The sequence below is a fragment of the Choloepus didactylus genome, chromosome 21 (assembly GCF_015220235.1).
Source record: "Choloepus didactylus isolate mChoDid1 chromosome 21, mChoDid1.pri, whole genome shotgun sequence".
In the NCBI taxonomy this organism is placed as follows: domain Eukaryota; kingdom Metazoa; phylum Chordata; class Mammalia; order Pilosa; family Megalonychidae; genus Choloepus; species Choloepus didactylus.
The window spans coordinates 36,060,468-36,073,971 of NC_051327.1; the positions used below are offsets into that span (position 1 = coordinate 36,060,468).

The following is a 13,504-nucleotide window of genomic DNA, read 5'->3' on the forward strand; positions in this document are numbered from 1 at the left end:
CCCCATGAATATCCAAGTCTGATATTCAGCTGTACTAGTTATTAAAAATATGAATTGCTCTAGCTTCAGATGAAAATACTCACAGCCTCCAGGGACCTCAAGTTCCCCCTGCCACCCCACCTCCTCCTCAGGAACCCCCAGTTCCCCGCAACCAGTGGCTAGATGGTCAATGCCTGGCACAGCAGCAGCCTCTAGGAGCTTAAGAGGCTGTCTCTTACTAGTCCATTCTGTATTTTGAGTATCCCCACATGCCCTGTTAATATCTATCCTAAGTCCCCTCTTCTTTTGTTTAAAACTTGTTCCATTGTCCCCCTGATGGAGAGGAACAGCTGTTCCCTGCCACCCAGGCAATATCGTTTCATATCTCAAGGCAGCTACTCTTACACCTTCCCCTGCCTTTTGGATTTTCTAGAGAAAAGAACAAATTGTGGCTTCATGCTCCTACCGTTCACCCCAAAGCCTGTGACATGAACACATCATAGATCCACTAGGACACAATTCTCTATCTCACCTCCTAGCAAATCACAATAGCCGAATCCCACAAAGTGATTTTCTGCTGAGAGATCTTAAGTCTTAAAGTGGTTCTTGAAAAAAAACATTGATAGAGACACAGCAGTTGAGCAATACCTGGTGACTAAAAATGAATAATCATACAACTCCCTGACAGACATCAAAATATTTATGATTTTTTAGAAATTCAAATTATTTCACTGCCCTCTATATGGGAATCTATCACCTTCTGAGGTTTTTCCATTTACACAATGGGAGATATCAAAGAGGTTAAGACATGCAACTGCTAGGGAATATGAAAGTGTGACTAAATTAAAATCTATTCCACGGCAGCAGTCATCAGAGAGATGCAAAAGGAAATGATGAGACAACATTTTTCATCTAGCCAACTGCAAACATTTGTGTTTTACATGACATTACTCAATGCTGGCTAGGGAGGTGACAGGGGTACTTTAAGAGAGTTCTTTTGGAAGTGTCCACTGGTCCAATCTTTCCAGAAGCCAGTTAATAGTATGGACCAAGAACCTTAAAATTCTTTATGCATAATGATCCAGCAATTTCCTTTATAGGGTTATTTTCAAAACCAATAGTCAGCAATTCAGACATTTCACTACAAAGATGTTCACCATGGCATTATTTTTAACAGCTACAAATTTGAAGAAGTCTAAATTGTTAAGTAAATAGTGATGGAAAGTGTGGCAGATAAAAATGTTTACAAGTAATTTGGCATGCTCATGACAAAATGTTAAGTATTCTAAAAGCTATATATGAAATTAGATAGCCTGTATGTATATGTATATGCTTGTATATAAAGTATAAAAAAAAGACTAGAAGGAAATATATCAAAACATTAATAGCAGTTGTCTGTGGATGGTGCAACTAAAGGCGATTTTTAGGTTATTTATACTTCTCGAATCTCACAAATCTTCTAAAATGTGCATTTATTATATTACTTTTATACTTTGGAAATAAATATTACAAACTCTAATAGCTGTGGTTGTGCTTTTTAAGTCCTTAAGGTCCTTATCTTTTAGAGATATATACCAATGTATTTACAGGTAAAATATAATGATGTCTTGAATTTGCTTTAAAATGATACAGTGGTGGAAAGTGGAGAGAGCAGGTGAGGTTATAAATGAAACAAAAATGGCCACACGTTAACAATTGTTGAAGTTGGTGATGGGTACATGGGGGTTCATTACACCATTCTCTACTTTTGTGTGTGTTTGAAATTTTCCATGATAAAATTTTCCCTTTAATGCTGCCAAGTAGCTTGAAAGAAAAAAAGGAAAAAGGAAGGGAGGAAGGGAGGGAAAATCTAACACTAATTAACCAAGACAGAACCAATCACAATTAACTCAAGTGCAGTTTGACCATGAAGCTCAAGTATCTTTGGTCTTTCTTCACCCAGTGCCTGCCATTTTCAAAATGCCATTGGTGGGAACCACACCCATCGCCTGGCACCAGAACCATGGCAAGCCTGTTCTTTTCTACAGCTCAACAGCTTCTTCAGGTGGTTCTGGCTCAGTTCACCCAAGCTGATCAACACTACATTTCCTCAGCCCTAAAGATGTCTTATCTTTAAAATTATTCACCTGAAAATACCTTTTTTTTTTTTACAGCCCTGGAAATACAGACATGCAAGACAATATGGGTTTCAAATGCCACTCACTCTTTTTGGCTCAGATTTCCCTAATTTGGAAGAGAAAATATAAAGCATGAGATGTTCCACCATTTGTGACAACAAAACAGAAATAAGGGGGAAAAAAAAAAGCTCAATGTTTTGATTGTGAGAATTGGCATTCAGGGGAAAATTCAGGGCTAACAAAACATCATTCAAGCCTGGCAGTCTTGAAGAGCAATTAAGAGGAGGGGAAGGTTTGCACTGTGAACTCGCTTCTGGTCTGTGAGCCAACTCTCTCCACCCTGCAGTGCATCCTCCCCGGCGGCTGGCAGCACAGAGGACACCGGCCTTGTCCAGATCAGGAGTTCTAGAATTCCAGATCCCAGCACTCTAGAGCGTCTTCTCGAGACCTCTGGATTCGGTTGTCATGCTTCTATATTCCCACCGCCCCGTTCACTAGCCCAATCACAGAAGCATCACAGTAGACTGCATATTCAGTCTCTGACAAAAACATAGTGAGTTACATCAAAGCAAATAACTGGATCACACATGTATCTACAGAACATTTGGCCCAAATTACAGGCTCAAAAAAATGTCTGAAGAATGAATATATTCACAAACCAATACATAAATTAATACCAGGGAGGTCTAAGAATGGGTTTTAGAGAGTCTGTTACTCCCTGAAATTCCACATAAAATCAAATGTGTGCATTAGATTCATAAAGTGGTCCATGAATCCCCCCAAATCACCCCTAAATTACCTTAAATTCCCTGGGTGATATGTGGGTTACCCCTGAGGTGCCAATGATTTTCAAAAGTCACAACTTACATTCCAGAGTGAGTTTTTATTTTGTTTTGGCCAAACAGGCACAATTAAGGAACCAGTGAAAAATAATTACCCTCTTTCAAGTTGGAAATGTAATAAGGGGATGAGGTTTAAAAGAGAAGATCCTTATAACATGGGAACTTTGGCAAAAATCGCAAATAGAAATAAACTGCTATTCCAATTGATATTTTTCCCCTTCAGATGCATAACCGAGTCACTTCCTTGCAGGATCTGCACTGGATTCACCAAGCCGATATTCTTTCCCTGAATGCTTTATTGTGATATCTGGATGTTTTTACTCTGCTCATGATTACCTCTTTCAAAATAAGTACATAATTTGAAATAGTATATACATTTCCATTGTATGGAAAATGGTAAGATTTGAATGGAAGGGTAAGCATTTTGAAAGCAATTTCAGGTTTTGTTTTCCCTTGGGGAAACTGTGGGGGCTGGGAGAGATAGGGGAAGTAGATAAACAGTGGAATAGTACCCAAAACAGTTTCTGTCATAAACAAGTGTTCAAAATGGAGGAGAATACAACAGACAAGAAAAGAATACTTGGAAAACTAAAAAATCAGAAAGAGGTTGGCTGTGTCTTTATAATATAAACGTATCACCACAGTAAGAGTACAAAAATGGGAAAATACTTTAATAAGTAATCATTATTAAATGGATGTGATTACAGAAGCACCCTGTCTTGAGATCACTGGCAATTATTCTAAATATGGTCTTCCACGGATGTATTTCCTAGCCAAGAACATTTCCACTAGTAAATATGATGCCAGTTGACCTACTTATGTTTATATTTATGTGTGTGCGAGTTGATAAACACATGGGTTTTCTCCTTTTCAAATATCGTCTCTCCTTCAGGATGATGCAGAATCCTTTGAGGATTTGAGGTGACACTGCAGGGATCATAACTCCTCCCCCATACCAGGAAAATGTGTCCTGAATTACTCACACACTTGGAGAAGGGAGGATGTTGGTTTTCAGCCAAATCCAAGGGCCTAAAGCACCAGGCTTGGGATTCAAAAAAAAAAACACTCAAGTATTTGAGAGGTAGTAGAGTCTCTGAGTAAGAAAGGACCTCAGAGGTGACACAATCCAATCCAACCTTGACCATGTGAATTGAACTCTCAACACTATTCCTGCCAGATGATCAGTGACTCTCAGCTCAGTCACATTTGACAGATGCTTCCTAATCTATGAGAAATCACGGTCTTCCATTAGTCTTCATTGCCAAGGCTTGTTCCTTTATCAAGCTGAAACTTTCCTCCTTAGAATTTCACCCTCTGACCTCAGTTCTGTCCCTAGTACAAGGAAAAAAATGATTAAGACTAACCTAGCCACTGTGGAAATTGTGTAGTGGTTTCTCAAAAAGTTAAACATTCCCACCTCGATGGTTACTGATGTGCTCACAGACATAGGGGACTGGTGGTTTGATGGGTTGAGCCCTCTACCACAGGTTTTACCCTTGGGAAGACGGTTGCTGCAAAGGAGAGGCTAGGCCTCCCTATGGTTGTGCCTAAGAGCCTCCTCCCGAATGCCTCTTTGTTGCTCAGATGTGGCCCTCTCTCTCTAGCTAAGCCAACTTGGCAGGTGAAATCACTGCCCTCCCCGCTACATGGGATCAGACACCCAGGGGAGTGAATCTCCCTGGCAACGTGGAATATGACTCCTGGGGAGGAATCAAGACCCGACATCGTGGGATGGAGAACATCTTGACCAAAAGGGGGATGTGAAAAGAAATGAAATAAGCTTCAGTGGCTGAGAGATTTCAAAAGGAGCCGAGAGGTCACTCTGGTGGGCACTCTTACGCACAATTTAGACAACCCTTTTTAGGTTCTAAAGAATTGGGATAGCTAGCAGTAAATACCTGAAACTAGCAAACTACAACCCAGAACCCTCAAATCTTGAAGAGGATTGTATAAAAATGTAGCTTATGAGGGGTGACAATGTGATCGGGAAAGCCATAAGGACCACACTCCCCTTTGTCCAGTGTATGGATGGATGAGTAGAAAAATGGGGGGGGGGGGAGGCACCCAGTGATCTTTTTTACTTTAATTGTTCTTTTTCACTTAAATTTTTATTCTTATTACCTTTGTGTGTGTGGTAGTAAAAATGTTCAAAAATTAATTTTGGTGATGAATGCACAACTATATAATGGTACTGTGAACAACTCATTGTATGCTTTGTATGATTGCATGGTATGTGAATGTATCTCAATAAAATTGAATTTAAAAAAAAGAAAAAGTTAAACAGAGTTTAACTTTTTGTATACTCAAAAGAATTGAAAGCAGGGATACATAAAAAGCTATTTATACACCGGTGTTCATAGCAGGATTATTCACAATAACCACAAGGTGGGAACAACCCAAGTGTCCATCAACACATGAACGGACAAACAAAATGTGGTCCATCCATACAATGGAATATCACTCAACCATAAAAAGGAATGAGGATCTGATACATGCTCCAACATGGATGGACCTTGAAAGCAAAACATTCAGTGAAATAAGCCAGACACACCAAAGGACATGTATTATTTGATTCCATTTATATGAAATATCTAGAATAAACAAATTCGTAGAGACTGAAAGTAAATTAGAGGTTACCAGGGGCCAAGAAGATGGGGAAATAGGGAGTTATTGCTTCATATGTATAGAGTTTCTATTTGGGGTCATGCAAAAAATCTTGGTAATGGGATGTGTGAATGTAACCAATACCACTGAAGTGTACCCTTAAAATGGTTAAAATGGGAATTTTGTGAAATATATATATTGACACAACAATCCCTTCTGAGATTTCTCTTCTCCAGGCTGAACCTCCTTCAATAGTTCTTCTGGAATGCTTATCATATTTAATTTAGATCCTGTACAACCCTGGAGGCCCTTCCTCTGGACATACCCCAGTCTGTCTAAACTCATCTCTACTGCCTCAGAGCCAAGGACAATTACTCACCTTCAAAGAGGAACCTTGATTGGAAATCTCCGCCAGTGATTGGTCTAAGGGTGGGTAGGTGACCCAGTTCTGACCAATGAGATGTATGGGGAAGTGGACTGGGGGCTGGAGGATTCCAGGAAATATTTTCTACTCTAATGAAAAGATAAAGACTCTTGAAGAAAGCCTCTTTCATCTTCATTTTCTTCCTGTTTTTGAATGATGACGTGAGGATGTGATGGCTGAACAGAAGCAGCCATCTCGTGACCAAGATGAACCAGCTGCTGAGGACCACAAAATAGAACAATGAGAAGAACCTGGGTCCTTGATGGGTTATGGAGTCACTGAACAAGACCTGGATCTCCTTGTTAAACACAAACTTGATGCCTTAGAAAGTAGATTAGCAGTTACTAGGGGGTGGAGGGATGAGGGAACATGGAGCTACTGCTTCATGGGTACAAAGTTTTTGCTTGCAGTGAAAAAAACATTTTGATAATGGATGGTAGTGATGGTAGCACTACACTGTAAATGTATACAATGCCAATGAATTGTACAAATAAAAATTGTTAAAATGGCAAATTTTATGTAATATATATAGCTACAATTTAAAAAAAGAAGAAATACCTAAATGTCTATGGTTTTAGCTATGGTTGGTCAAAGATTCTGTTACGTGAAGCTGAAAGTACTCCTAACAAGAGGAAAGGTATAATAGGATTATCAACTCCCTTGATTTAGAAATTACACTTCTAGAAATGTAGCCTAAGAGTCCCTCCACATTTTTAGGGGCCATGTCACTCCTTAGAACCTACTGAGGTTCTGGCCAACAAAAACAAACAAATAAAACCCCTGTAATCAGGGATCACATTTTCACAGTCTATGCAATGAACAGAAAAGCACGAATTCAGCTAGATGTGAGACAACAGGACTATGGTGAAACTGAAAACGCATGTCTCACCCCACGACATTACAATTCAAGCGTTTTAAAACCCTGTGCTGGGGAAACAAAATGCATCTATGCACAAGATTTGGCAGGCAGCCCATTAGTCTATGACCTCTGCAAGTGAGTTGGAAAGCCACAGCTCCCCTTCCTGAAACAGTATAAATTCTTCTAGAACCCTCAAAAGCAGTTTATGATATGGGTCCATCCTTTCAATCTGGAAATACCATGTTGAATTTTAATTCCATCATCCAAAACCTTAATCATTTTAGGTGACATAACCAAAATAGCGGCATCTAAATCTACTAGCATTTAAATCTGTTGCCCCTTCGCTAACCAAACTGTATTCACAATCATCAACTCGAAAGGACAGTAGAATCAGAGCAGAAGAACAAGAATCAAAAGACTTGATTCTAGCTGTGTGACCCCTTGATATCCTCATCTGAAAATAGGGATGCTTTAAACAAATTTCTCTGGGGTTGCCAGGTTCCCCAGGCTATCACTGAGTTACTTAATCTTTGGCAGAAATAAAATGTATAACTATATGTGACTATACTCTAAAGACTTAAGCCCAGTGCAAACAGAGGGTCCAACTGGCGGCAGTGTTTACTGCAAAAATCCTTGAAACAGTCTCCTCTTAGAGTCACTCAGAGGAAGCTTCTGGCTTTCCCAGTTAATCAAATAAGGATTATTTCCTTGGACCCTCCACTTCTGAGAGTTTTGTGGGATCACTCCATAGAATATCAGAATACCCTCTTATCACCACTGCACCCTTACTCATTTTTTCTGAGTATTAAAAGGACATAGACAAGTGAAATAAGCCAGACACATAAGGACAAATATTGCAGGGTCTCACTGATAAGAACTAATTATAATATGTAAACTCATAGACATGAAATATAAGGTACCAAAATATAGGACAAGGCTTCAGAATGGGGAGCGGCTGCTTAGTATGAGCAGAATGTTCAACTAGGACGAACTTAAATGTTCGGAAATAAACAGAGGTGTAGGTAGCAAGATGTGAGAATAACTAACAGTGCCGAATGGTGCGTGAATGAGGTGGAAAGGTGAAGCTCAGAGTCATATATGTCACCAGAAGGAAAGCTGGAGGTCAAAAGATGGGAATGTATAAAACTGAATCCTATGGTGGGCAATGTCCATGATCAACTGTACAAATATTAGAAAACTCTTCCATGAACCAGAACAAATGTATGACAATACAACTAGAAGTTAACAATAGAGGAACATATAGGGAAGAAATATATACCTATTGCAAACTATATACTACAGTTTGTAGTATTTCAACATTCTTTCATAAACAGTAACAAATGTACTATACCAACACTACGAGTCAGTAATTGAGGGGGGTTGGTTAAGGATACGGGAGGATTCAAGTTTCCTTTTCTTTTCCTTTTTTTTTTTTTTCCCCATCTTTCACTTTATTTCTGGCCTGGAGTAATGAAAAGTTTCTAAAAATTGAACAAAAATTAAGTGTGGTGATGGATGCACAGCTGTAAGAGGGTACCAGGGGCAAATGATTGTACGCTTTGGATCTTTGGATAATTGTATGGTATCTGAACAATCCCAATAAAAATTTAAAAAAAAAAAAAAAAAAAGTACATAGACACTTTCCAGTGCTGACAGCCTCCCCACAAGAACATGGCCCTCTCACAAAGGACCTCCTTCATCCCTCTCCAGGAGAAGAGAAAAGGAAACACAAGAAGCAGCACCCGATGCAGAGCCCCAACTCCTACTTCATGGATATGAAATGCTCAGGATGCTATAAGGTCGCTGCGGTCTTTAGCCATGCACAGACTCCCCTCTGCCAGCTCACAGGAGAAAAAGCAGGGCTTACAAGGTTTGCAGAAGGATGCTCCTTCAAACAGCTGCAGCACCGAAAGCACCTGAAGCAAGATGAATGGGATATCATCCCCAGTAAACACGTTTTAGATTAATACACACACATAAATACATTGGAGAAAAATAAAAACTACAAAATGTGGACACGATGCCTGCAATAAGCCTTTATTCTGAGCCAAGCCCTCTGCCATGTATTTTATGTCCATTATTGCATTTAAACCTCACAATGCTGTGAGGTAGATACTAGTGTTATACCCATTTTACAGATGAAGATGCTGAGGCTCAGAGATGTTGAGGAGCTTCCCCGTGATCACTTAGCTGGTAAGTGAATTTAAACCCAGGCAATCTAACTCAAGTTCCAACCTATTAACCATGTTATGCTATAGTGACACTGTGGTAGGGCCTGCCACCCCTCCCTGGGATCCACGACTACATCCTGCACTCAGGACCAGGGGTGCAGGCCTGGAGAGATATAACACAATCCCCTAATAGACAAGGGGCCTCTGGTACATTCCGTCCCGCCTTGTCCTGGAGACAGTCTCATTTACAGGATGTCCTTACCAGTGGTCATCAGCTCCCCCATTACAAACCCAGAATTCTGTTCCTATTTCCTCTCTCTCTCCCTCCTTCCCTCTCTTGCTCTCATCTCCCCATCGTGCTGCCTAACGCAGCGTTTTCCATCTGAGGCTAGCAGAGAGATGCACACCCCCAACCCTCCAGACCACAGCCAGCAAGGGTCCAGGCAATGACCGGTGAGCCCCGGGGCCTTTGGGGAGTCACTCTTCCTGCTGGGGTGACGCCAGTTGCTCCCCAGTAACTTGAGAGAGAAGTCAGTGGGTGTGTCTGACATGCCTCATCCAAGAGGCTAAAGACAGACCACCCCGCTCTCCCGGGAACAACCTGAGGCCTCTGCAGCAGGAGCCGAGTGGGTGCCCACCACAGCCTGCCGGCCCTTCCCACGAGGTTTCGCCATGTGACGGGAAGGTCCAAGTCACCGACGTTCAAACTCCGGGACCGCTGGGTAGCAGGCACAGGAGCTGCCACCTCCTGCTGACGAGGTGTCACTCAGCAGCACGACACGGGTCTTTTTTATGTAATCCCCCAATTCATGTTAATCCCTAGGATAACGAGTTATTATCTGTCCTCTTGCATGAGCAGGGGGGAGAGGAGACTCGGTACACACCTATGAAATCAGTCAGCATTTGGGGAACAAACACCATGGGTTAAACCCTGAGCCACAGTGTGATACACTCATCCGGAAGCTACAGCCAGCTGGCAACAGAATCAAGGACTTCATTCAGTCAACGGACATTTACCAAGTAACGATCAGAAAGGGCAGGGCCAGCACAAGATACTGAAAAGGGCACACCTGTGAGCAAGGATGGCCTCCAATTAATGGTAGAAAATAGAAAAATATTTAAATAATTGTGGTATAAACAGAACACTCTGTAACCACTAAAAATCATCTTTGAGAAGTCTATTGAATAACAAAAGTCCAAGAATACATAATCAACTTAAAAAAAATAATAAAAGCAGGTTGTGAAACATAACTGGGTCAAAATCAGAGTGAACACATATTCTGTAACCTCCCTCTTTTGCTCCTAAGCCTTAGAACATCTAGATAAATCTTTAGTTATTTTTAAATTTACATAGTTCCGCTTGGAAATATGAAAAGGAGAACAGAGATAAAAAACAGAGAGGTCTCCCTTAAAGTAAATGAATAAAAAGGTGAGCCTGGATGATTCTCAGGTGGGAATCAAAGCCGCGTGGTCCCTGAGGGGTGGGGTCTGAGATGAGCCACGGGAGCAGAAGGCTCAGTGGTCACCGAGGGTGTGGGGGCAAGTCCGGACTGGAACCACACTGCTCGCTGTGAATGGAGCAGAAACACCTGCACCATTCGTTAAGTCACAGACAAAAGGGAGGACACTGCTTGCATCAAGGAGCCAACTTGAAGTCAGCTGAGTGACACAGGAATCCAAGCCTGCAGAGCAAGACGAGCTCCAAGGTGAGCTGCTAACGTAAGCTCTGGTTGGAGAGCCCACTCCCTTGCAGATCCAGGGCAGAAGGAATCATGACGTTCTCTTGAAAATAAGTTCACAAACAAAAATTAGAAAATATATGAGGACATCCGATCAACAGACTCTACAAAAGGAAGCATTCCTATCTGAAGAAACAAAGATGCTGGAGCAATCAGAGGACTTTATAATAAGTACTTTATAAATTCTCAAAGGGTCAAAGGAGGAGATCCACAAAGCGAGAAGAGCTGTTATTTAAAAAAATAAAAACAGCCAGGAATGAAAAGGGACCAATTATGCATTTTGGAAATAAAACATGTCATTGTTGAAGTTAAAAACACAACAGATAGGCAAAATAATAGGCCAGACACAAAAGAGCTAGTTAATAAGAGTATAGAGTTAAGGAAACCTTCCCAAACACAGCACAACAGAGAGAGATAGAAAACTGGAAAAAAAAAATTTAACTTAAGATACTTGGAAAATAGATTGAGAAACTACCTATATAATAGAAATATACATTATATTATATATAATATATAATAGTCACAGGAGAGAATAGAGATAATGGTAGAGAGGAAACATTCAAGAAAAAATGGCTGAGATTTTTCCAGAATTAAAGAAAAACCTGAGTCCTCTCATTTAGAAAGTCCACAAAGTGCAAAGTACAATAAACAAAGCCATACACACAGTATAATCTAGAACTTATAACTAAATAAATAGAGCTTAGAAGGAAATACACCAAAATGTCAACAGTAGTTACTCCCGGGTGATGAAAGACATTTTGATTTTCTTCTTTAAACTTTAATGCACTTTCCAAGTACTCCACAATGAAAACACATTGCTTTTATAAACTGTGAAGGAGGAGCATCTGTTATTTCAAACACACACTTTTAAAAAATCTTCCCTCAAAGGACTTACACTCTAGCAGGGGAAATGAGGTGTGTATAGAAATAACATATAAAGCAAACCCAAAACAGTTTACCACCAGGGATGGATGTAGCTAAAATCTAAGCCTTGCCTCTCCATCCATGGAGCAGTTAGGAATAAGGGGGGCAAGGGAGGGGGCCGCAAGGATACTGAGCAGAAACAGAAAGATCGAGTCCCTACGCTGGATTTATGCGGGGGCCGGTTACTTTAACCAAGATGTTCTTTCACTTGGATGGGGTCAAATAGCCAAACCAAGATAAAATCAGAACTTTATCTACATCAAGCACTATCTTCCCTTCTAATTTAATGACTTGCAAGATCATCCACTGATAGAAGCCAAAATTAACATCTCTATTGTAAATTAAACGAACACCATAAAAATCTGCCACTTACCACCATTTCGATTATCAAGCTTTGTTCTTTTCTTCAAGGGTCGAGACTCAGGGGAAGGTAAAAATGACTGTGTTTGTGTGAGTTTTAACTGACAATCAAATTAACCACCATTCTTATCCGTGAGGCGCCGCCACGTTCCAATTTAGAAGCGCAAACAGCACAGGTGTGTTCTGGGCTTTACCAGGTCAACGTCATCTTGGGGGGAGACAGAAAGGCCTCACCAGTTTGGGGATTCAGACGTTGTGACTGGAACCCTGGCACACCCAAGAAATGGGGAGTTTTAGGCAATCTCCCATGACTGTGTCTCTGGAGCCAAACGTCACTCATTACTCAGCACTAAAGAAACAGGTGGCAAAGGCACAAGCCAACTAGATGTGGTTCTCATGGAAGGAAAGAGTGCTCACAGCTCAGACCATCTCTTTCCTTTTGAAACACATCCAGGTCTCTGCAGATAGCAGCTTCTAACCCAGCTCCTCTCGTCACCTACCCGTTCCACACACTATCCCAGTGTTCTCAGCTGATTTCTTTGATTCTCTGCCGTCTTGACTTATCTCCTTATGGTGCCACCAGGATCACAGAGGACCGGGGCAATCTCTTCAAGACGGACTAGAAATCCTCAACAATAATGGCAGGTATCCTACTGCTTTCCACATTTTTGAGCCAATGGACACTTCCCTTCCTCTCCTCTCTCCATCCCTTCTTAAATCTCTCTCTAATGTTGACTTCTCTGAAACTGCCCGTTCTCTGGCTACTTCCTGATTCCCTTTTGCTTCCATACTCTTTAAGTGGAGTAGCACTTTTGTCCACCTCCCGTTAAGGCAGTTGAATCACATGGGAGAGAAGGACGCTTACACTCACACTCCCTGGCCTTTTCAAAACCCCCTTTCTAAATTCTCCCTCAAGTGAGGAGCAGGTGCTACTCTGGTCAGAGCCTGACATTCACTGGGTCAAGATCCACTAGTGGCCAGGGTCCAGGGTCCCTGCATATCGAGGGGCTGCTCGGCGATGACCCCACTCTCTGTTCCTGCTTCTCTGCCTGCAATTGAATGGGTGAGTCTGGTGAGAGCCTAAGCCACAGACCTGCTGGCTGAGATTGAACAGAGAGAGTGCTGGAAGCCTGCTCAGTCCTCCCAGTCCAAGCCTCCAGCCACCTTCTCCAATTCAGCTTTTACCAGGTTTACCCATGGTTTGCGCTGGGCCCTGACCTCTCCAGAAATTTCACTTGCAATATAGCTACTATTTTATACATGTTGCTCCTTCAGTGAAAACTCCAAAAGGGAGGAGGGACGAGTGGCAACATTTCGATCCCCAAATTCTACCTCAAGTCCCTGCTAGAAAACTGTTGCTCTTTTCCCTCTTCATTCCTGCACCAGCAGACTGGTCCCTCCTCACTCAGGAGGCCTCTGCACTTGAACGTGCCACAGGGTATCCTGCACCTAAGCACCTCTCCAGGCTCAGGAGCTCCTAGGAAA

General features: G+C 41.5%; 2 protein-coding genes across 2 annotated transcripts in view; one reads left to right on the forward strand and one right to left on the reverse strand.

Moving 5' to 3' along the window:
- The window catches only part of LOC119518015 (40S ribosomal protein S27-like), a 241,934-nt gene extending 233,142 nt beyond the window's left edge, over positions 1–8,792 (forward strand). The window contains exon 2 of the mRNA XM_037815118.1: positions 8,494–8,792. Within this exon, the coding sequence (XP_037671046.1) occupies positions 8,494–8,792 (299 nt within the window). The remainder of the gene's footprint in view (positions 1–8,493) is intronic.
- The window catches only part of GRIN2A (glutamate ionotropic receptor NMDA type subunit 2A), a 409,629-nt gene that overhangs the window by 394,049 nt on the left and 2,076 nt on the right, over positions 1–13,504 (reverse strand). The window lies entirely within an intron of this gene.